General features: G+C 38.2%; 1 protein-coding gene across 3 annotated transcripts in view; it reads left to right on the top strand.

Moving 5' to 3' along the window:
* LOC138691475 (zinc finger protein 664-like) overlaps positions 1-10,072 on the top strand; it is a 67,490-nt gene extending 57,418 nt beyond the window's left edge. For 2 of the 3 annotated variants that reach the window (XM_069813437.1, XM_069813438.1), the window contains one exon: positions 3,831-6,628. In XM_069813437.1, the coding sequence (XP_069669538.1) occupies positions 3,831-4,404 (574 nt within the window). In that variant the 3' untranslated portion in view covers positions 4,405-6,628. Of the gene's footprint in view, positions 1-3,830; positions 6,629-9,584 lie in introns of those variants that run through there. The other variant, XM_069813439.1, reaches the window with a different exon arrangement.
* Positions 10,073-25,374: the final 15,302 nt, after the last annotated feature.

Below are 25,374 nucleotides of genomic sequence, written 5' to 3'. Positions count from 1 at the left end.
ATAACTACTGTATATCGATGATAATATTGAACTGGTATATATAATATATATTATAGAACATAATAGTAAACAACATACACATTAAGGGCATTTACTGTATAAATACAATACCCTAAATACAATATATATTATTAATTCATTTATCAAGATCAGCTCCGTTACGGCAAACAAAATTATATATTCTGAGATTATGAAATTCATATCGTTTACCATAACTGTCAATAAACATTTGTTTAAGCTAAGAAAATGTTCTTCTTGCGTCAGAAAACGTTACAGTGACAATTATAATAACAAAATACAATATAAAAATTAACAATATTTACATTTTACACAATATACAAAATACACATCAAAATGAAATACAATATAACATAGATTAATAAATAAAAATAATATTAACACAAAAGTCAGAATGAAAACGCAACTTACTGCGTATTAGAATCAGATCACAATATAGTAGTAACTTGGTGTTTTACATAAACAAGACGATGGGGCGCCTGTATTGTACTACGAGTCATAGTCTATGCGTACCTGCTTGCAATTCTGCCCTGCTTATGCAGCCATGGGTAACGAGCCACGTTATGCATCGACGTGACGTAATGTATGTACCAGAAGAAACTACTCGATCCGCTGTACATTTGGGAACAAAAATGTGCTGTCTGCACATTACTAATTGTGTTATTTTTTTTTTTTTTGTACGGAGGAGGGACCCGAAGGCTTACACTGCAGCCTGAGGCTTATTGTGCTCACCACTCCTAGTCTCTGAATGATTGGATAGCCGAACGGCCGCGCTCTTGTACAAGTACAGCACACCGCACCGTGAACTAAACTCCGGGCTATTGCATGGATGCTGATATGTGAATTAATGATGACGAAATGAGTCCGAGGTCCAACGCCGAAAATTACCCAGCAATTCTGCTTCAATTGGTTGAGGGAAAACCGCGGAAGAAAACGCCAACTAGGTAATTAGTCCCAACCAGGTTTTGAACCTGGGCCAACTCATTTTATAGCCAGACGTGCTGACGTGTTGCTATTACATTTTCTCGCAAAATATTTCGTTCAGTCCACGATATTTATATTATTATCCGGATATAGCAATACACTTATGATTATGATTATAATATCAGGAATATATTTCTGGTTTTCAATTTTGTATACAATTTAGGCATTTAGTTGTATTAAGTTTAATGAACTGAACTATATACTGTCCTTGTACAAATTATATAATTTAAAATTGTATCACCTTATCCATTCAGTCCACATCTGTGGAGTAACGGTTAGCGCGTCTGGCCGCAAAACCAGGTTGCCCGGGTTCGCTTCCCGATTGGGGCAAGTTACCTGGTTAAGGTTTTTTCAGGGGCTTTCCCTCAACCCAAAATGAGCAAATGCTGGGCAACTTTTGGTGCTGGACCCTGGGCTCACTTCACCAGCATTATCACCTTCATCTCATTCAGACGCTAAATAACCTGAGCTGTAGAAAAAGCTTCATAAAATAATCTACCAAAAAAAAAATTATCCATTGACCTCCTTCTACCACAGCCCCAAAAATACATCTAAGTATTCTTCTCTCAAAGATACCCAGTGCTCCTACATCAGAACTAGTGAAAGTCCACCACTGATCTTACAAGTGTTTTGTAAATTAAGAATTTATTATTTCTTCAAATAAAGTGTGATTTCAATTGTTTCCCGAGTCCATAGAAATATTTATTTGCAGAGAGGACCCTTCGTTTACGTCAGTGCTGGTGTCATGTTTGTAATTTATTTCAGATCCCAGATAACTAAAACAGTACAGTATTAAATTTATATGATGTAATTTCTGTATAGAATGGATATTGCTTACAGTCTCTTGATGTAACTGGCATATATTTCGTTTTGTCTGGCTTTATTTGTAGATGCATTTTACTAGCTAGGGAACCTCTATTACTAGAAAATATTTAATTCACACCAGAAATATATATGTATAACATACAACAAAACAAATTACATTCAAGGAATACCATTTTCTTTTTTTTTACCCGACTCTGTTTTGAGAGTTCGTTCATTTAGTACATAAACATCTCACTTTGCATTATACGTGGAAAACGATCCAAATGACCATGTCAACCTGGCGGTGTCCATGCATGATTCTGAAGCCATTTCTATTCTGCCAAATTGTATGATTTAACAGCTGTAACATCACGAATCGAAATCATTAACTTCAAAAACTTATTGTGGAGAATAAGATTCCATAACTAGTTTAATGTAAGATTAAATGTTTCCATTTATTGTCAATAGTATATATTACTTCAATGTTTATTCCCAGCCTGCATAATGTATATTCCTATCTATGCTGCCCATATAGGTTGATAATAATTACACCTTTGTCATTGATATTACATTTAGGATCGAATTCATAGTCGTCACTTATAAAATGAGGAAACACTTAAGTTAATAGTTAGGACTTATTCCTAATCGCATTGCAGAGACGCTACTCTTCCATATGCACTGAACATTCCCTTGACATCGAAAGAAGAGAGTTGGTATAGCGCTGGCCTTCTGTGCCGAAGGTTGCGGGTTCGATCCCGGGCCAGGTCGATGGCATTTAAGTGTGCTTAAATGCGACAGGCTCATGTCAGTAGATTTACTGGCATGTAAAAGAACTCCTGCGGGACAAAATTCCTGCACATCCGACGACGATGATATAATCTCTGCAGTTGCCAGCGTCGTTAAATAAAACATAACATAACATCGAATTAAATATAACATGGCTAAATGTGAGCGCTTTCGTACATTCAATTGTTTTCCAGCTCATACAAATTGTTAAATCGGCATTATTATCGTACACAAATACAGAAGTAAATATTACAGAGCTAAAAATTATACAAAATATCGACAGACATTTTACAGAAGAAGAAAGAAGTGAGCTAAGAGAACTAGTTATGAAAATATAGAGATATCGTCCAAAGTAAAAAAAATCTGATAATTGTTCTTTCCAAAAGAAGAAATTGACATGGGACAAAATTGCAGTTGAGTTTAATACAAACTCCGGAAATATTCCTGTAAGCAAATCATTTAAATTTATTTTTCAGTTATTTTTATGGTAAACAAAGTGAAAGTTATAAGATTACGCAAATTTTAACAGCTTATTCCTTGAGTGGAATACAAACGAAAATGCAAATAACACTTTGTTGGGACGTGAATACTTTTCGAAAAAAAAAAAAAAAAATATCACTCAATCTGAAATGATGTTGTAGCATAAAATCTCAAAGCTACCAATATTTTCAGCAGTGGTGAAATCGGTAAGCCTCATGATTATATTGTGAATTTCAATGAGAGACACCAGAATATCCATAACAGTGTTCTTGTCGAAACGATATCTCCTCTTAAATTGTTGGCCATTATACATCTCTAAAGGTTTTTCCGTATCTCTGATATATGTTTTGTTTTGCCGAAACACATTTTCATTTCCATTATAGGACTCAATAAATTCATCAAAATCATAATCAGCATCCATTGTGTACTGAATCAGCTGATTACAATGCATATATAAGGAAACACTTGAGTAAGCTGATAAGCTACCTTAGTTGAATAAGTGTTCACTTCAGTGGGATTTATGAAGTGGAGATTAAAGCAACTGCTTAAGGGTTTCCTTACGATAAGTGTTGACTATGAATTCGGCCCTTAATATACTGTATACACCTTCCAAAAGAAATGTTATGTGTGTCACTCAGTATCCTGATATTGAGTTTCAGTATTTAAATGTGGTTTATTGTGGATGTGATTTCTCTTTTTTTTTCTGTTAAATACTTATTTACTGACTTTTATTGTCTGATGGCATATTTATATCCTAGCTTTCCAGACAGTCGTGACATCACCATATCATCTGAATACGAAGATATTGCACACAAAGAACACAAAACTGTTTTTGAGGCTACCAAGCATTCTGTTTCCTCGGCAAAGAATTTACGGGCTTATACTGATGAGAAGCGATCTACTTGCGATGTTTGTGGGAAGCCATACAAATGCAGTGTATGTGGACAGTGTTTTACACGTTCGAATAACCTGAAAAGACATCGACTCCTTCATACTGGTGAGAAACCATTCAAATGTCAAGTTTGTGCAAAGTGCTTTACGCAGCCCAATGACTTAAAAAAGCATGAACGTCAGCATACAGATGAGAAACCATTCAAATGCGATGAATGTGGAAAGTGCTTCCGACAGAGAATAACTTTAAAAATCCACGAATTTCAGCATAGTGGTGAGAAACCATTCAAATGTGATATTTGTGGAATGTACTTTACGCAGTCGAGTGACCTTAAACGGCATTCGCGCCTTCATACAGGTGAGAAACCATTCAAATGCGATGTTTGTGGAAGGTGTTTCACGCAGTCGAGTACTCTAAAAAGGCATGGAAAACGGCATTAGTACAGCTCGCGCAAGGAGCGGTTACGGAAAAACAGTGGTGGCGTTACTGTCTGTTTTGACGTGTGTATGTATGCCGAGGGAGCGAGAGGTACGGACATCGCCTGTGGAAATGTAGAGCGCAGCAAAAAGAAACATTCAGAGCGCATTAAACGCGCAACATTATGTTTACATAATTAAATAAATGCACCTGGAACAAAACACGATTCACATTTACTGGAATTGAAACTAAAACCGTAATGTAACTATCACAATGGAGAATGGGAAGAAATAAAATTCGATATAGTATGAAACAAAGAATATGTAAAGCATATTAGCACAATGGTGTGACTGACATATCTCACCAACTTATCTCAAGTAAATAAATGTTAATTTTCGTGGGACAAAAAAAAAATTATCTGTAGAATTTGACACACAGTGATCGATCCAAAAACACAATTCTTCATCATCATCATCATCATCATCTTCATGCTAGGCTGTCTCATGGCCTGTTCCGACTCGGAGAATCTCTCCATCTGGTTACCGGACGAACCTCTCCCCTCAGAGAGAGGGGGGTTGTGCATCGGGCTGTTTACCCGTTCACGTAAAAAACTTCTTACTCATAAAACTCAGATGAATCAAAAACACAATTTCGTGACAAAATGCAATTCTTAGACTTTCCCTGAGAGGAATATGTTATTCACCAATGTCTTATTAATTGTTGGGGCTAATAAATTTTAATATATCACAGTCCTAAGTTTGAATTTGGTGCCTGTTATGACATTCTAAAGCAGAAGATTGCAATTACTGAGATTTTACGGACGTAATCAAATGTTTATAAATATGATTCAGAGTTTCTAATTTAAAATTATACCAAAGAGTATGTCATTAACTTATTTTCTCTCATTAAGTACAACATATACCTGTATTTACATGTTTTTCTTCCTATAAATTAGCTTTGGTTTTTCAGTGTAATCCTCTGTATATATGCACAACTATCAAAAAAAAAGTAGGGTTATGCTCTTTACAACAGGATGTACGTTGAAATGTTCTAAACCAACACACACAAAAAATTTGCATATACGAGTACGTGGAGTGTAGACGAACTTTTGTATATGCCTGTTTATTCCAGGGCCAGAGCTCGGCCAGCTCAAGCACGTGCGCGCGTCTGGTTTACGTCACTCACGCAGCACTCATCTTATCTATGGGTAGTTGTGAGGTGTATTTAAGATAATATCAATGTGGGATGCTCAATTAATGTTAAATATGTGTGACGGTAGGTTGTGTTCTCTGTTACTTGTCTTATAGTTTTCATTTACTTTGCGGTTTCGTAAATAGAGGCGAGAGCTCTACCAGAGAAGGAAAAAAGCTGATATTTATCCGTCATATCTCCGAATATTACAGACTAAAAATAGGTTTTGTCCCTGTCGTTCACTAACTATGCGCATATATTAGACTACAAACTTTTTTAGATCAGCTACCAGTTAATAGTAAATCTGCAGAACTCCATCATTAAAACATTAAACTTTACACAAATTTTAAAACTGTGTATGAATAGGGTGACCAGATTCACATCGAGGACACAAAGTTTCAAAAAGGACATTGTTCGAAAAAGGGGACAGAAAATATGTACTTACATTTAGGGTTAGGCCTATATTATACCTTAAATTACGTCAATAACTATTTTATTACATAATACAGTATTTACAGTACAGATTTACGCCCTAACACACTACAGCGAGAAATACGCAATGCGTTTGTCGCGCTATGGAAAATACTTTCGTTTAGCACGGAGTAAAGCTCGAAATAAGGCATAGCTGACATTGGTCGGCTAGCGGTTTTTTCAAAACATAGCTACCCTACCGTCTAATTAATTTAAAATTGTTTTATTTAACGACGCTCGCAACTGCAGAGGTTATATCAGCGTCGCCGGATGTGCCGGAATTTTGTCCCGCAGGAGTTCTTTTACATGCCAGTAAATCTACTGACATGAGCCTGTCGCATTTAAGCACACTTAAATGGCCCGGAATCGAACCCGCAACCTTGGCCATAGAAGGCCAGCGCTATACCAACTCGCCAACCAGGTCGACCCCACCGTCTATGTTTCCTGCTTTCACAGATAACCTAACCTAATTTCAGCCTATAAAATTTATATTACGTCAATGAAATTGAACAATTAATAATAAATTTAAAAGTCATATTGAGGGTAATATTGGTTTTAAACAGTTATATTAATAATGCGTGTGTGATCGTGTATATATAAAATATATATATATATATATATATATATATATATATATATATATATATATATGTTTTCTTGCATTTCATCTATGTTCAATTGATCTATTTTCTATCTCCACCTGAAGATAATTTTAAAAAATCGAACATATTTGTGGATATATAACCTTGTGAGTTAGTTAGTGGAGTTTAAAAAGGGCGCGTCAGCTACTATGGCTATTTGCGCCGATATATAACCTTGTGATGTGAAACTTAAAAACAGAACATTCTTTTCTGTATTGTTGTTGACTGAAATTATAAAACAACTCTTTATTATATAATTAATAATAAGTCAGATGTTCAAATTTATATAACTTTATTTCTATCAGTGCATATCAACCCAAACATCCTGTATAGTATTATATGCAAGGTCTTTGATCAAACTCGATTTCTCAATTTAGGCTACTAGTTTCCTCTGAGCAACGATCGCAACAAGGAGGAGCAAAGAGAGTTATGATCGTTGGCTAAGAGTATATTCCATCGATGCTGCTGCCATCTACAGGCAAGGTACTTGGAAAAAGGCGTCACATCAGATAATTTCAAAATATCAGGTATACAAGTTACGAAAAGGACATTTCTTGATTTTTTTAAAACCCGCCCGGACCCTGGACAAAAACCTAAAAAGTAGGGTATGTCCGGACAAAAAAGGACGTCTGGTCACCCTATGCATTAATTAGTAAATGGGATTGGGATGTGTGCAGCGGAAAGTATCTATAAAAACAAAATTTTATAGATATACAGTATAATGTTAGTCATGTTCTTCTAACTAGTCTTGTACAGATTCAGTTACATATTGGGGAAGAACATACATCTGCAACTCAAGGAAAAATAATTATATGATAAAATCCACGCCCACCTTCTTCCAGATAGCCTATTGCCGACCAATCAGAATGCAGAGGAAAAACAAAACAACTGCTTTATCATTTGAAGAAATGGCCTACATAGAAAACCACATGACTACACTTCAGTCACAAGTACAGGGCAAGAGCTAAGAATTAAACACACTCTTTTTATGACAATGATCTGTGGCAAAGTCTGCAGAGCTATAAGCGATACCTTTTCAACACAGACTACTACAGCTGTAGAGTAATCTCTCGACAAATGAATACATAGAAGGAATAGATGAAAAGAAAAATTAAAACTTCCAACATTCTCTAATTTGTGCTATCTACACTTCACGCGTGGATTAGATTTTTTAAATGTATTCTAAACTTAAGGTGGTCCGTGTTCGATTCCCGGTTGGGGCAAGTTATCTGGTTAAGGTTTTGCCGGGGTTTTCTCTCAACCCAATAAGAGCAAATGTTGGGTAACTATCGGTGCTGGACACCGGACTCATTTCACCGGCATTATCACCTTCATTTCATTCCGATGCTAAATAACCTGAGATGATGATACAGCGTCGTAAAAACCTACTAAAAAAAGAAAGGAGACCGACAAGTTAGACGACGTCATAATAAACTGGCTGCTGTTATATCTCTTTTCGACATGTTTTTGGAACAAATGCCAAAAATGTTCTTGCCGTACCAAGATGTCACAGTAAATTGGCAGTTGGTGACATTGGAAATGTACCTTTTGCCAGTACATAGCTTCAAAACCCAGAAGGAAGTATGGTGTAAAATTGTGGTTACTGTAAGATATAGAAACGGCATATGTTTGTGCAGTAAAAGTGTGCACAGGAAAGCCAGAAAGTGGACCACGAGAAACAAAGAAAGGTAGAAATATTCTGAGACTTGTTGGTAGCACTGAAAAAAAATGGTCGAAATATCACTACAGACAATTTTTTCACCGACCATATTTTGGCCAATGAACTTCTCAAGAGAAATCGAACGTTAGTCGGAACTCTGAGAGAAAACAAACCACAAGAAATGCAGCCAAATTATACGACACCAGTGTATTCAACTACCTCGGATTTCAGCCCGACGTAACTATGTTGTCATATGTGCCTGAGCAATAGTTCTGCTGTCCACAATGCATCAAGACTGTAGTCTATCTTCAGAAGAGCATAGAAAGCTCTGAAATCGTATCACATATAAACTTGCCAGTACCTACTCTTGCAAAAGGAGTACTAAAAGATGGCCTGTTTGTGTTTTATAATGTACTCGACATTGCAGGAGTAAATACTTATGTATTATATGTTTATGTGAATCGCGAGTAGAATCCATATAAATTGTACAGACAAGGATTGTCACGAGAAGGAATTGGGCTACAATTAACACACGCAATGCGAGAAGAAAGGATGACAATAAGCCTGCCTCAGAACATAAAACTAAGTTTGGAAAATGTTTCAGGAGTCATTTCAGGAGAATGTGCAAGAAAAAGAGGTCTGTAAGGAATGCGGACCAAAGAAAGACATGAAGACTGCCAAAAAAATACAAGAGTTGCAAAGCATTTCTCTGCCAAGATCATGCAAACATTTGAGCCGTACAGAGCAGAAGTGGTGTACGTCAAAAATTGATAATGAGGGTTAAAGTAAACATTCTGTAAAATACAGCGCAAAGTAGTAATTTTTATCCAAATTACTTAAAATATTAGTAGTCAGTGGATAGCATGAATGAGATATTGATACTTTGCGCTCTATTTCACAGAATTTTTACTTTAAACCTTATTACCCAATTTTTACTTACACCACTTTTGCTCAGAACGGCTCATTTATTGCAAGACATGCATAAACAAAATTGGTAATGGTTTTGTGTCCATATATAGGTAAATAAGACATTATCTGCTTTTTTTTATAGAGGTGGACAAATTATTAGACTAAAACGTTTTCTTGGAAACATAGTGTAATTCGTCATATCAACTATCAGTATAATTCACAGAGAGTCCCTATTGTTGTAAATATGATTGTTTACATCTTCTGGTATAATTTTTCAATGGTTAAGTATATTTTTTCTGGCTATGTTTTTACTACTATGTTTTAATTACACTATATACTGCAGAGGATTTCTCGCATGGCCTGCAAGAAGACCGGACATGAACGAAATTGAAAATCTGTGATCTATACTGAAGAAGAAAGTGAACAAAAAGAGGCTTACAACAAAACATGGACTCATTTAAACACTGTCTAGATGATGCTGATATTCAAGGAAAGTGTCAAACTTTGGTTTCCAATATCCCTGACAAAGTCGACAAGTTAATAAAGAATAGCGAATGTTTACAAAATATTAGTAACCTCAAGACTCAATTTTTTGTTCATTATATCTGTGCAAAATACATTTCTGTTCATTATTTCTACCGATAAATACAGCTTCATTTTACATATAATTAATTTATGTCTAATAATTTGTCCACGTCAGTAAAAAGGCTTAAATGAAGGAAGATTTTTTTACTGTTATATCAATTTTTCAAACCCTGGGTCAAATTGACCTATTCACAACACGTCTGACCAAATTTCTAACATAATACAAAGGATAAATAAAACACAATTTACAATTTCTTTTCTGTTTTTTGTCGCGTGTGAGTCAGCTTACATTTCTTTTTATATTTATAGAATAAGCAAAACACTGTATGGATACTAATGTCCAGGTGCAACAAAAACTTTCCAGATATTGCATTTTAAATATTATTTGCTACACTGTGTGCTTTATAGCGTGCAGTTTCAGAAGTTCGGAAGGGGGACAAAAACTGATTTCACATATATGGAAATTACTGTCGATGACACAGCTCGTCTGCCCTGAACCTTGGGGAAGTTAGGGGTGTTGTTTAGAGGTGTGAGGCTAACTTTGAAGCAAGCGGCTGGCTAACGGTACTTTTGGTGTGAATACCCTCTGCTTAATCCCCTTTCTATTTTCTCCAAAGAAACATTTCTCTCACTTCATTTGTACTTGGAAGACGAAGGTGAACGTTTGCTTCATAGAATTGCTGGTGTAAATATATATTCCAAGTTAAGAGGTAGCAATATAACTTTCATGTGTAGTGTACTCTATAGTAACGTGGCGCGGAATTGGTAAATCAATGTTTTTATAATGCATGCTTCATTGTATTTCTAACTTTCTCTCCATCCACTACTAGTGCGAAACTACCACCCCAACTTCGCCTAACTTCCAGGGCATACAGTACACGGTTTGTCACAAGTATGTTGAAGTTTATGGCTTTACAGATGTCCCGAATGCGAGCTCTTTCCACAAGCATGGCATTTATATGGCCTTGGGCCTGTGTTTAAGTGCGTGTCTTTTGAGATTGATCGGATGAAAATAACACTTTCCACACACGTCACATTTGTACGGCTTCTCGCCAGTATGTTGCCGTTTGTGACTTTTAAGGTATCTTGATTGCGCGAAGTCCTTACCACACACCTCGCATTTGAACGGTTTCTCGCCAGTGTGTTTACGCTTATGCGTTTTGAGATGTCCTGATTGTGAGAATCCCTTTCCACAAATATCGCATTTACACAGTGCCTCACCTGTGTGCACAAATAAATGTCTTTTCATACTAGTCGGATGAGAGAAACACTTCCCACAAGTGTTACATTTGAACGGCTTCTCGCCAGTATGCAAAGCTTTATGACGTTTAAGAGATCTCATTTCCGCGAAGTTCTTTCCACTGTCGTGCCCCCGGGAATCGGATAAGTAGGGGATGATAAGGTAGTCCAGGTGAACGAATTATCAATCCTATAATCACTGCTGAGGATCCCAAGGAGCGGGAAAAGAACAGATTTTAAAGGAGTTGGTTATTCAACACACAAATTGCAGCTTCACGCTTGCAATAATAAGTAAACACAATAAAATAAACATAATGCTGAATATAATATAATAAAACATAATTTGAAAGAATTCTACATTAGTATAGTGAAAAAGTTGCTAACTTCTTTCGTAAGTTCCTTCCTTAAAGAAAGTCTGAATCTGGCTAAGCAAGTACGGACAATTTCCACTTACATATAAGTTGTAGAATTGCCATCTCCCGTTCTTGTAGCCAAGCTCTGAATTCGTCTAAGTGGTGAAGGGAATATTCGGACTTAGAATATTCGTGGCGTTGGAGAACCTTCTGAGCTATAGTCTGCACCCTCCTCCTGGCTCTGGAGTAGCGTAATGTAGTCTCTTCCAAGTACCGCCGATTGAGAGTGATGAGCCAGATTCATGGGGTTTTATAGTAATTATAAAAAGGGATACGCCCGAAATAACAACGTCTGATTGGTTAAGATTCTAGCTTGGGGTTGGAACTTCAGAAAGAAGATAGCTTTACAATTGGTTGTTCACCATTGAAATATCATCGATCCCTTATAAGGTCATGACAAGATATCCTGTAAACAGGATGAGTTGTGGTATAGTGACTTTACATAAAAGAGCAAAAATACAGTAATTTCTTATGACAAACAGGATATAGGTGCGCTTCTTCCTTTGTAATATCAAAGTACAAAAGTCACGTAATGCCAATAAACTAAATAAATTGCAAATAAAAAGAATACAAGTTAACTATACAATACTGCAATCTTCTCTTACTTTCTAATGTTACAAATTTTAAGTGTCAGGTTCAAGGTGGGTTAACATCAAGGATAATCCTTAAACGAACTGCAAGGCCAGAGGCCCACGCTTAAGGCCAGGTGATCAATACTAATACAGGTAAGCTTAATTACAGGTGTACCTGGGTAATTGCAGGTATACCTGGGTTCGAGCATCACATTACTCTCACCTTTCAAAATGTTTGGGTATACTCAAACAAACATTTTAAGAAAATGGTTACAATAAAACATACAAAACTCAAATGATAATCTTAGTAAACATCAAAAGCCTGGGAATTATCATTAGGTTCCCAAGTTTCAACAGGATGTGGTCAGACTGTTAATTATTAAAATGTCTTTAGTAGTCGTCATATCACCACTTCCTCTGTGAAATAAACTAATTATACTTATACAAAATGTCTTCAGGCAACTTGCTTTACATATCTGACTTCTTTATCTTGTACTTGTTGACGGACGTTAGTGGCGTACAAACAATTGGGCGGATCCCCGGTTCGAAGCGGCCTGTTGCTCCTTCGGGTCCGGATCCGATGTTGTTACTTCCTCTTCGTTTAGCTCGTCGAGGTTCATTGCTACCTCGTTCCGTTGCGCCTGACGTCGAGCACGTGGTGTCGGCCTTGGATCTGTGAGAACTGAGTAACGCTGGCGTGCGTGCTGGAAGCAACTCAATAACTTCCGTTTAAATACTACAACCAATAACGTCAATGTCATTAAAGCCACTATAGTAATTAAAAACACATTTACTGTTGCTTTTTCGGAGCTATTAGGCTTACTTTTTAATTCTGAAGTAAGACCTGATACGTCGAAATTTTGTCTCGATTGAACAGCTTCACTTTTTGCTATCACTGTATTCAATGTCATTATTGCCTCATCTGACATAGCTTGTGGTAATTTATTAATTAGTACATTTTCTTCGTCACTATTTAGCAAGTCTTTGATGTCCGGCAATACTATATGCAAATTAGTGCGTAGGTTAAATTCGCTTCTTCCTGAAGAATGTGGAAATAATTTAAATGATTCAGAATGGATGTAGCAGGTAGAGCTGTTACTAATTATACCGGTGTTCTCCAACTTTAAGTTCATGACTTTGTTTTCGGAAGCTGTATACTCAAAGCCAGGGGTATAACAACGTAGTGTTACCTCTGTGGGTTGATACAGACTATAGACCCAGAACCGGTGATCTGGTGAACGTATCCACACAGCTGGAAATGGGTGATTCAAAATCAACCTGCTACAATGTTCTCTTATGGCTTCTGCCTTACCAAGAAACAAGGCTATAGCACAGCTGGGCTGGTTTTGCCTATACAATGTATAATCGGAAGGGCAGATGGTGAAATAACTCTTTACACACTTACTTAGCATAACATCAGAAAAGGTTGTGAAAAATTGTCGGTCCTCTGATACAGCCAGATATGTTTCTTGTATGTCAATAACCATATGTTTTTGGAGAGTTTTATGGAAGAAAGGCAAGGGATGTAATCGATATAATTCAAAATGACGATCTGCTGCTTTTAATGGAATATCAATGAATAGTCTAATACTATCTGATGTGGCTGCTGCATGTACTGTGGCTAAATCGTAGTAAATATACATATCCTCAACGGTAGTCGTAGTTATCATAGATGTCCCTGAGGTCAATTTTAATGAAACTTGTTGTAAAATATCTGATAAGTTATGGGGTCGGATTAATGACGTGGATAATTTGCCTAAAGATGTCATATCCAACGCGGTTAATGTCTGTGCAAGGCAAGTTTTTATTTCAAATACTGCCATTTCTACTTCTCGAATCATAGCACTATAAGTAGTCTGTTTCTTAATTAATTGTTGGACGTCGCGTACATCTGTCTGTACTCTACTTAATCCTATTGAAAAGTTTGAAATAGAGTCTCTTAATACTTCTGCTAATTTGATAGTGTTTTGAGCATTCAAATGGGTTTCTTGGTCTAACGTTTTAATCCAAGTTAATTGGTGTTCTTCTACGTGTAATATCTTTTGTTGAAATCCCTGCAACTGATCTATTACATGGTTAATATTATGTAAGTCCCGAGAATCCATAGTTCCGAATAGATACTTTAATGTATAGCCTACCACATCTATAAGTCCTCGTCGTGTCCGATTTTGATCTTGTACTGAGGATACCTGTAATTGAAAACTTGTATCTGGTTCTGGTAAAAGTTTTGTTATATCTAGTAGTTCATCTGCTAGGTTATCTACTATGTCCCCAACTCTGTCTAGTTCGGTCCATAGCACAGTCAATCGTCCGAACATTATTCTAGGAATCTCTTGTCTAGCTTCTTCTAATATTTCCCGGATTCGTACAATTAGATTACGGTATACCTCTAAGTTAATGTTTACGACTATGGTCCACTTGTCGCCTGTCAGAAGGACGTCTCGATCTTTCAAAAACACTGCCCCCTTGTCTAAGGCCAAGTCTGCGTCTGGTTGTCTTGAGTCCTTCGTAAGTGTCCTTGTAAAACAAACGGCAAGCACTGTAAAAACAAAATACAAGCTACTGTACTTACTTATACCTAAAATATAGATATACTATATTTATTTAAATCCTAACCGAGTATTCAGAACTCTTTACGGTTATAGGGGCCTAAGCGCGTTTCCTATAACATTCTTATTACATGGAGTTAGAGCAAAAGTAACAAATTTCGATAGGTTAATATCAATCGTAGAAATGGACATATAAAATTTAAAATTAAATTTCAAAAATAATTTGGCTCGATGCTGCGGCTGAGTATTATTCAGGCGAACTCTACCGGCCAGCACGATAGTCCCAACTACATCATGCATGGAATGTTACGTCATACACAACTCCAAAATGTGCTCTACTCCGTTACATCCTCACATATGCGTCGTAACCTATTACGTAAGGGATATTGCAATGCTGCATTATTAAACGGCACTATATTAACTTCCTCGGTAATATCTACCTGATCGTGACTCGGTTCATTATTTAATTCACTATTTGCTACATTGGTTTCACCATTATCATCTTGTACATCATCAATTTCCTCATCTGAATCAAAAGTATACTTTCTAGGCTGATTTCCTCGATCGCGTAATTTATATGGGCTAGTAATAGTTTCTTTATCCTTATTTTGACGTCTAACAGAGGTCCCCGGCTCCCAATCTTTATCACTATCGTCACAACGTTTATTTACTGCCTTTTGCTTCTTCTTGGCTGTCTCTGATAATTCATCATTAGCGGGCTCCATATTTTGTTCTGGGGTTTCCTCATTTCTTTCTTCACTCGTTATGCTAGGCGGGCTTATTATTACCGTAGCATCATTACTTGACATATGTCTGCTATTGCATTCCTTAAGTCTATTTATGTGAACGTTTATACATTTCTCTTCACTAATTTTGACAGTGTAAACCAGGTTAGATAATTTCTCAATTATCTCAAATGGTCCAGTCCAATGATATGCGAATTTCTTAGCTTTACTTCTGGAAGCTACGGGGTCATAGAGATATACTATGTCTCCTGCATTAAATTCGCGCTCCCTTGCTCGCTTGTCATAGTGAGCTTTGGACTGTTCATGACCCCTTTTGGATTGTTGTCGCACTACTTGAGATGCAACTCGAATTCTATCTGCTAATAGTTTCACATGTGCCTCATAGGAATCATAAGAATTTTGTTTTCTTCCCAAATTTCGTTTTACTTGAATGAAGCGATCTTCAATGGGTAACTTCATATGTCGGCCAAAAACTAAATAATATGGGCTAAACGTAGTTACTGTATGTGGTGTGGCTCTATACGCCATAATAGCATAGGGTACAAATTTATCCCAATTCTTCCCATCTTTATGAACATAATGTGATAACATATCAACTAATAATTTATGCATCCTCTCGCATACTCCATTACTTTGTGGATGGTACGAGGTAGTCTGAATTTTCTTAATCATCAATAATCTACACGTTTCAGAAAATAATTTTGAAGTGAATTGGGTTCCCTGATCAGTCAACAAGCGATTGGGTGTCCCCCATTGTGCTATAATTTTGGTCACAAATTCTTTTGCGACTGTCTCTGCACTTTGGTCCGGAATAGGGATAGCCTCACAAAATCTGGTGAAATGATCAACAAAAGTTAATAAGTATTTATTCCCAGATTCTGTAGTAGGTAAAGGTCCGACAATGTCCAGCGATACAGTATCCATGAAATCGTCGGCTGCTACCGCATCTCCTAATGGTGCTCTTTGAGATTTTCCAATTTTCCGTTTAGCACACTTATCACATGAGCCTATATACTCTTGAATGTCACTACTCATGGTCGGCCACCAATACTTAAGTTTTATGGCTGCAATAGTCCTCTTGGTACCTTGATGAGCCATAAAAGTATTATCGTGATAATGCTTTATCACTGTTGCTATTAGCGAACGCGGAATGACAACTTGTATCCCGTGTGCAGGGGAATGCCTACACAATAACCCATTATTATCTTTATGGAAGTCATCAAATTCAATTAACCTAATCAGCTGATCATCGGCTAACTGTTCTGACAAAATCAATTCTTCGGTTAAATTAAATTCTGAGTCTGAGGTCACAATACCAACATGTCGGCTTAAGGCGTCTGCATGAGGTAACTTTTTGCCTGGTTTGTGAATCACTTCATAATCAAACTCCGCTAGTCGTAGACTCCATCTAGTGAGCCTCGAACTCGGATCTTTTAAGTTAAGTAACCATCTGAGGGCTGCGTGATCTGTGTGGAGAGTAAATTTTCTCCCGTACAGATAACATCTAAATTGCTTCGTAGCAAAAATGACTGCAAGAAGTTCCCTTTCAGTGCAGCTATAATTTCTTTCAGCGGCATTCAACTGTCTGCTGCAATAAGCAACTGGTTTCTCTTCTCCATTTATTTTCTGTGATAGGACAGCGCCTACGGCTTCCTGTGATGCGTCTGTAGTTACAATGAACGGTAATGAAAAATCAGGATAACTCAACAATGGTTCTGTACTTAATTTTGCCTTTAGTTCTCGGAAGGCTTCTTCCTGACTAGTCCCCCATTTAAATTCAACATCTTTCCTAGTTAACATTGTTAAAGGTTTAGCAATAGCGGCAAAATTAGGGATGTGTCGTCGATAATAGGATGCTAAGCCTACAAAAGAACGAATATCTCTAACTGATCTTGGTTGCGGATAGTCCCGAATGGCTTTGATTTTCTGTGGATCGGGCTTCACACCTTCTCGCGATACAATATGACCTAGGTACTCAACCTGATCCGTTGCAAAAGTACACTTAGATGGCTGAATTTTGAAATTAATTTCTTGCAATTTTACAAACACCTTTTCTAAATTCTTCACATGAGTGGCGATATCTTCACTCATTATCAAGATATCATCAAGATAAGCCAAACAAATGGTCCCTTTCAGGCCCATTAATAGGAAATCAATACATCTCATAAACGTGCTGGGAGCATTCTGCAAGCCGAAAGGCATTCTATTATACTGATAGTGTCCCATGTGACACGTAAAAGCAGTTTTCTCTTTGTCTTTTTCATCAATTGGTATTTGCAAGTAACCAGAAGCCAGATCCAATACAGAAAATACTTTACATTTCCCTAGAGAATCTAACGTCTCTACAATGTTAGGGAGGGGATAAGCATCTGACTTTGTAACGGCATTTAATCCCCGATAATCAATACACAATCTGTGCTTTACAGTTCCATCTTGAGATTTCTTGGGTACAAGTACAATAGGACTTGCCCATGGTGAAGTACTGGGTTCAATAATTTTCTTATCTAACATGTCATTAATTTGTTCTTCCACCACCGATTTTAACGCGTGGGGAATTCTATAAGGATTCTTCTTCACTGGTAAAGCATCTCCGGTATTTATGGAATGCTTCACTTCACTAGCACAGCCTATTTCTGGACTTCCTTCGACGTAAAACAAATGCTTATACTTTCGTAAGACGGCTATCATAAGTCTCCTATCTTTGCCCTGTAAGTGCCCTAATTTTTCATCTAAAAATTTCTCAAATTCCCATAATTCTGGTACATAATTGTCTTTAGCCCTACGTCGATTTGTGTTCCATGTTCGCTTTGTTTCCCGGTCAATCATATTCACGGTCCTATTACTGTTATTCATCTCATTAGCGATTTCTGATTCTTGATCAACACCTAGGTTTGCTACACTAGCTTCTCCTATAACACGGTGTTTGACTAAACTCACAGGTTCGGGCGAAAAATTAACAATTTGAATAGGTACGTAACCTAAAATTTTCTCACACTTTAATACATTAACAGCTTCATGTGGTGCGTTCTCCATAACTAATTTTTCCTCTAATTTTAGTTCTCTATTCAACCCTACATTCACCCCCTGTTCTGACGATCGTGAGCAAAATAAAACCTCACCATTATCATCAAATGTTGAACTTTCACACAACTGGTGTTCACAATTATTTATCTGCCTAACTTGACCTTGACTATTCACGGGAATTATAGTCTCCTTATTCAGCACCGGTCGGTCGTCCAACTTTCCAGTTGCAAACGCCGACTCTGCCGCACCATTCACAGACAGTATCATAAGGGATTGTTCGTCCGAACCGACTAATTTATCCGGTGAGGGGTTTTTGCTTTGGGAAAGACCTTTTATGTTGGTAGGGAAATTTTCTTGGCCACTTGCATTACAATGAGGAACACAGTTATTACTTTTATTACGATCACAATTTTTCTGGCCATTCATGGAGACTTTTCGAACGTATCCCGATCCGTGATCATCCACAAGGGAACTATGTCCCCGAGCATCATTGACAATTGTCCTAAAATTACCAAGTTGACTAATGCTGCGTGCTACATGAATTCCAGGTAGCCCATCCTGATCACTGGTTGGTTCTACCAATAGCACTTGAGAGGTCTTTGGGTTACAACTAAGATTATGGCGTCCCATAACCTTACCTCGGACTATTTTTACTGTATGTGGTGGTAAGACAACGGACTCGGCTAGCAAGATAGGTCCGCTCCAGTCAAGCTGATCGTGAGTCGATGACTGCGAGGCCATTGCAGACACAGAACCCGATTTTCCAGACACTGATGCGACATTGCACGATTGTAGATCAGTGTTGATCAATGTCACAGTTTGCCTGCCTATTACCAAGGAGTTCGACTGGACGTCTATACGCGCACCAACATAGCGCAAAAAATCCATCCCTATGATGCCTGCGGCGCTGATTCGTATGTCGCTTATCACAAATTTAAATTCAAATTGCTCACTTCCCATAAGGAATTTGACCGTCTGGGTTCCAAATGTTTTTACCTTTTGCCCGTTTGCACCCCTGATCACTACATCAGATTCTGTAATTAGCGCTGAGCTTACTGTGGGTTTAATTAATGATACTGTGGCGCCGGTATCCACAACGAATTCCCAAATTTTCCCCTCTATTTCTAAGTCTACCCGAGGCTCGCTAACTACCTCGTTTAAAGCAGACGGCGCTACCAGAACTGAGTGTGACTGTAATTCGGCTCCTACGACGGGGTTTTCTTCGTAGGACCTATCCCGTTTGGGTACTGTCGCGGATGCCCCTCTGATCCCTTCCTACAGTCCCGTTGATAGTGACCCATAATCCCACAGTTGTAACATTGGATGCTCGATCGGTTACTATTTGAATTTCCACGTCCCGGAGCTAACCCTCGCCCCCTTGACCCGTTATACTGTCCCCTAGTATAATTTCCCCCGGGTCGTACATCTCGACCGCGAGCGAATCCCCTGTTGAAATTCGGCTCATATCTGCGGTTGTTGCTCCATGCTTGATAATTACCCGAATTTTGTTGTCTGTTCCCTGCTTGGGCTTGAACCATAAACAATTTCTTATCTTTTTGCTCCTTCAAAACGGATGCACCTTCATCCTTTTCCGTTTGATACACTTGATTCGCTATTCGTAGCGCATTATCAATTGTAGTGGGTGCCTGAAATCTAACTTCTCGGCCAACAGTTCCACGTAAACCATGTATGAATGCGGCAACTAATCGCCTATCTGCTTCCTGCTTCAAAATCTCTCTAGTATTGGCATCCTGATCATGCACTATTGTCTTTAAGCTTAGTCTTCGCACTCTGTCGCAAAATTCTTCTGGTGATTCGTGCTTTTCTTGCATGGCATTTTGTAATTTTAAGTAGTGATATTGCATCGATCTCTTATCTTTAAATCTAGCAATAAAATTTTCCTTGAAGTCTTTAAAAGAAATATCTACTGCTTGTAATTCAGGTGTGGTGTCATAATATGTTCTCGCTGTGCCTCGCAATTTCAATATGGCAATCTGAACTGCATCTTTATCTGTAAGTCGTCCCATGGTGGTAATTCTTTCAATTTGGTCAAAGAAACTGGTAACTGGTATACTATACGAGTCCCCTTTCCATGGCTCTACTAATTTGGTTACGCTTAAGTCTTTGGAAATTAATGCAGGTGGATCGTTTCCTTGCGGCATCTTGTTGGTATTTGATTACACTAGTTATTTAATGGATACCTTCCCACTCGTCAAGTATGGATTCAACGCTGCTGTCTACTGGTCATCTGTTCAACAGTTACGTGGTCTGTGTACCTACGCTTGTTGGTGGGGTTTGAGCTATTATGCTGACTCAATTCCTCCCAACCAGCTTATGTGCGCATTGACACCCTCGATCCTGCTATCAATTCGTCGCTAAACTCACCACTCTGGCAATACTGGGGAAGATAGTCCGTACGTTCGATTTCCAAAATAGGGTAGTCGAATTCTGGTGGTACGTAGCGTATAACTAGTCGTATGTCTACTTCGAAAATTACCTCTAACCCTTGCGAATGTTCGTAACGGTATGTTTTTAACGCTGGTGTCTTAAAAGTTTTAAACGGTCTACCTGCAAAGGCAATATCAAGGCGAGATCCTGCCTTCAAAGCAACAAATTTCATACGATGCTCTTGAATTAAATTCGTATTAATATTAGTATGTTTTCTAAAAAATATCTCAACTAAACTTTGGGCGTAATTGCTTGATCCTTCCAAAGCTAAAGGATGCGATACCCCAATTACATGTACAAAAAGGACGGTAAATTCTGTATCACCTTCGGATACACCCGAACAACATTGAAAACAAGCCATACAAAATTAAATCAATGCAACCACATTAGATAATAAATTCAAAACAACAACTAATAAAAATTCAAAAACACAAATAAAACATAAATAAAATAAACACATAAACCACCCCCTGTTAAAATATCCCACCGCTGCCACCAAATGTCGTGCCCCCGGGAATCGGATAAGTAGGGGATGATAAGGTAGTCCAGGTGAACGAATTATCAATCCTATAATCACTGCTGAGGATCCCAAGGAGCGGGAAAAGAACAGATTTTAAAGGAGTTGGTTATTCAACACACAAATTGCAGCTTCACGCTTGCAATAATAAGTAAACACAATAAAATAAACATAATGCTGAATATAATATAATAAAACATAATTTGAAAGAATTCTACATTAGTATAGTGAAAAAGTTGCTAACTTCTTTCGTAAGTTCCTTCCTTAAAGAAAGTCTGAATCTGGCTAAGCAAGTACGGACAATTTCCACTTACATATAAGTTGTAGAATTGCCATCTCCCGTTCTTGTAGCCAAGCTCTGAATTCGTCTAAGTGGTGAAGGGAATATTCGGACTTAGAATATTCGTGGCGTTGGAGAACCTTCTGAGCTATAGTCTGCACCCTCCTCCTGGCTCTGGAGTAGCGTAATGTAGTCTCTTCCAAGTACCGCCGATTGAGAGTGATGAGCCAGATTCATGGGGTTTTATAGTAATTATAAAAAGGGATACGCCCGAAATAACAACGTCTGATTGGTTAAGATTCTAGCTTGGGGTTGGAACTTCAGAAAGAAGATAGCTTTACAATTGGTTGTTCACCATTGAAATATCATCGATCCCTTATAAGGTCATGACAAGATATCCTGTAAACAGGATGAGTTGTGGTATAGTGACTTTACATAAAAGAGCAAAAATACAGTAATTTCTTATGACAAACAGGATATAGGTGCGCTTCTTCCTTTGTAATATCAAAGTACAAAAGTCACGTAATGCCAATAAACTAAATAAATTGCAAATAAAAAGAATACAAGTTAACTATACAATACTGCAATCTTCTCTTACTTTCTAATGTTACAAATTTTAAGTGTCAGGTTCAAGGTGGGTTAACATCAAGGATAATCCTTAAACGAACTGCAAGGCCAGAGGCCCACGCTTAAGGCCAGGTGATCAATACTAATACAGGTAAGCTTAATTACAGGTGTACCTGGGTAATTGCAGGTATACCTGGGTTCGAGCATCACACCACAAACATCGCACTTGAAAGGTGCCACGCCAGTATGTTGACGCATATGGGTTTTCAGATGTCCCGAATGAGAGAAGCCCTTTCCACACGCATCGCATTTAAATGGCCTCTCGCCTGTGTGCATCAGTATATGTCGTTTAAGACTGGTGGGGTGCGAATAACACCTTCCACACATATCACACGTGAATGCTTTCTGATTAATATGACGACGCTCATGGCTTTTAAGATGTCCCGATTGTGAGAAGCTCTTTCCACAAACACCGCAAATACATGGCCTCTCGCCTGTGTGTTTACGTGCATGTCTCTGGAGATTGGTCGAATACAAAAAACAAATCCCACAAACATTACATCTGAACGGTTTCTCGCCAGTATGTAGACGTTTGTGACTTTCAAGATATCTCGATTGCGCCAATATTTTCCCACACACGTCGCACTTGAATTGCTTATTATCACTATGAAACTGGGCCGTCGCTATTTCCTCGCCAGAAATATAGCACTTGTAACTAGAAAGCTGCGCTTTCGAGCTCTCTTCAATTGTATACAATGTACTACAATCAGTAGATTCCTCGGAAGTAGCCTTGTGTGACGGAGAAGTTTTGGGTACCAGTATCTGTGTTCTGCTTATGCGCTCATCCTCTATAAGACCTTGGTAATGGGATGACACTTCATGGTGTTCGGTAGCAGCAATGCTATGAAAATAATATGCAATCTATCTTTTGAGAAATCACATATATAAAGTACATTAATAACAGAATAATTATATTTCTCACGAAAACATTTTCATAAAATTGTACGCATTTACTAATACTTGTATATTTCTTATACTTTATCCTTCGGGACAACCCCTATTTTAGGGGATGTTTGTTTACATACATACTACCAGTGTAAACAACAGCAGTAGTTGCAGTAACTAACAATGGAGATGAAGATTAAGTGCCCTAGGAATCCCATTGAAACATGCATTGCATACAGTGTCCAGTCCATTATTTGTGACTTTGTAAAACGACCGACTCCACCTAAATATCCATTTAAATGAACTGCATAATCACCAGGCAGCGCATTTTCCTTCCTAACCACGTTAGGAAAGTTACAGGTTAGTGTATCCTGGATTTTCAGAGTTCAAACTCTAACCATAAATGCTTATGTCAGGACGCTACGCAAGGTAAAACCTAGTAACCTAGTTCGGTAAATAATAATAATAATAATAATAATAATAATAATAATAATAATAATAATAGCACAATCTAGTATATACAGTTACGAAGCATGAGTTGTTGAAGTTACTAGGAACAATAGACTGTGCTGGTACTATGTCGCATTGTCTGTGACGAGGCGATAGTAGCGATCCTAGTGGTTAGCAACTATCTATGGATGCATATTTCCTACGTATTGAGCTTTGTGACAGTACTAGACTGTGATAGTAATCTAAAAAAAAATAACAGTAATAAGGTTAAATTCATTACATTACTAGGAATAATAGAATGAGCCGGTACTATTTCCCATTGTCTGTGATGAGGCGATAGTAGTGGTCAGCAACTATCTATGGATGCATATTCCCTACGCATTGAGCTTCGTGATTGTATATACTAGACTGCAATAATAGGCTGCGGCCTATCTCCATTACTTTCCATCATATATACAGGGTGTTTAAAAAATACGGGGCATAATTTCAGGTATGTATTTCCCACATGTAGACAATCAAAATAGTTCATTACAACATGTGTCCGGAAATGCTTCATTTCCGACTTATGGCCTTCACAACATTGATATTCACCGGAACGTTTCTCTTTCCGCAGGTCGTTGTCATCACAGATGTTCAAAATGTCCACCTCCTGCTTGAATACAGACCTCTCATCATTGTCTCATTGACCTGCGAACACGATCCCAAACTCCAGGTCTATTGCGTATGTACTCAGAACATACCACAATTCGATTCCGAAGGGATTCCAAATCAGGCACCGGAGACGAATAAACCAATGATTTTAAATGGCCCCACAAGTAGAAATCGAGAGAGTTTAGATCAGGTGAGCGTGGAGGCCAAGCAATTGGGCCACCTCTACCTATCCATCGATCAGGAAACCTTCGATCCAAGTACCGGCGAGCCGTACGACTGAAGTGTGCAGGAGTGCCATCATGCAAGAAGTGAATGTGTTGACGATTGATCAGTGGAGTGTCTTCTAAAACATGAGGTATGGTGTTTTCCAGGAAGTTTGTGTACGCCTGCCCCGTAAGTCTGTTTACAAGTACATGGGGTCCAACTAATCGATCACCAATGATACCGGCCCACATGTTGAGGGAGAACCGCACCTGGTGATGAGATGGAACAGTTGCAAGTGGGTTTTCATACGCCCATACATGCTGATTGTGGAAATTTGTTATGCCATCTCGTGTGAACTGTGCTTCATCTGTAAATAATACTAAGGCAGAAAAGTTCGGATTTACACCACACTGCTGCAAGAACTACTGACAGAACCTAACTCGTGCAGGGTAATCTGCTGGTGACAGGGCCTGTACACGTTGCAAATAATAAGGACACAATTGATACTCTTTCAACAGTCTCCAGACAGTCGTGTGATGTACATTGACTTGCAACGCTACCCTTCGTGTGCTGATAGAAGGAGTCATGTTCACAGCCTCCAGAATCTCCTCCTGTACTTCTGGAGTTGTAGATCTTGGTCGTCCCCTTCCCAAACCAGGAGAGTTAAATTTTCCATATTCGCACAGACGGTAATGGAGACGTACAAATGTCTTCCGAACTGGACATTGTCGCTGTGGGTACCTCTCCTGGTACAAACGACGAGCCAGCGCATCATTGCAGTCCGCCTTACCGTACATGAAGTGTATCTCTGCCAGCTCTTGATTTGAATACATGTCGCACAGTCTAACGCCTACACAACACTGAATGTAACCTTCGCCTCGGAATGAACTGTCAGAGTGCCCTCTTAATGTCTCCTTTGACGGCAACGACC

Source organism: Periplaneta americana, chromosome 16, assembly GCF_040183065.1.
Source record: "Periplaneta americana isolate PAMFEO1 chromosome 16, P.americana_PAMFEO1_priV1, whole genome shotgun sequence".
NCBI lineage: Eukaryota > Metazoa > Arthropoda > Insecta > Blattodea > Blattidae > Periplaneta > Periplaneta americana.
The sequence above is the reverse complement of the archived record's forward strand: the minus strand, read 5'-3'. Positions and strand labels throughout refer to the sequence as shown.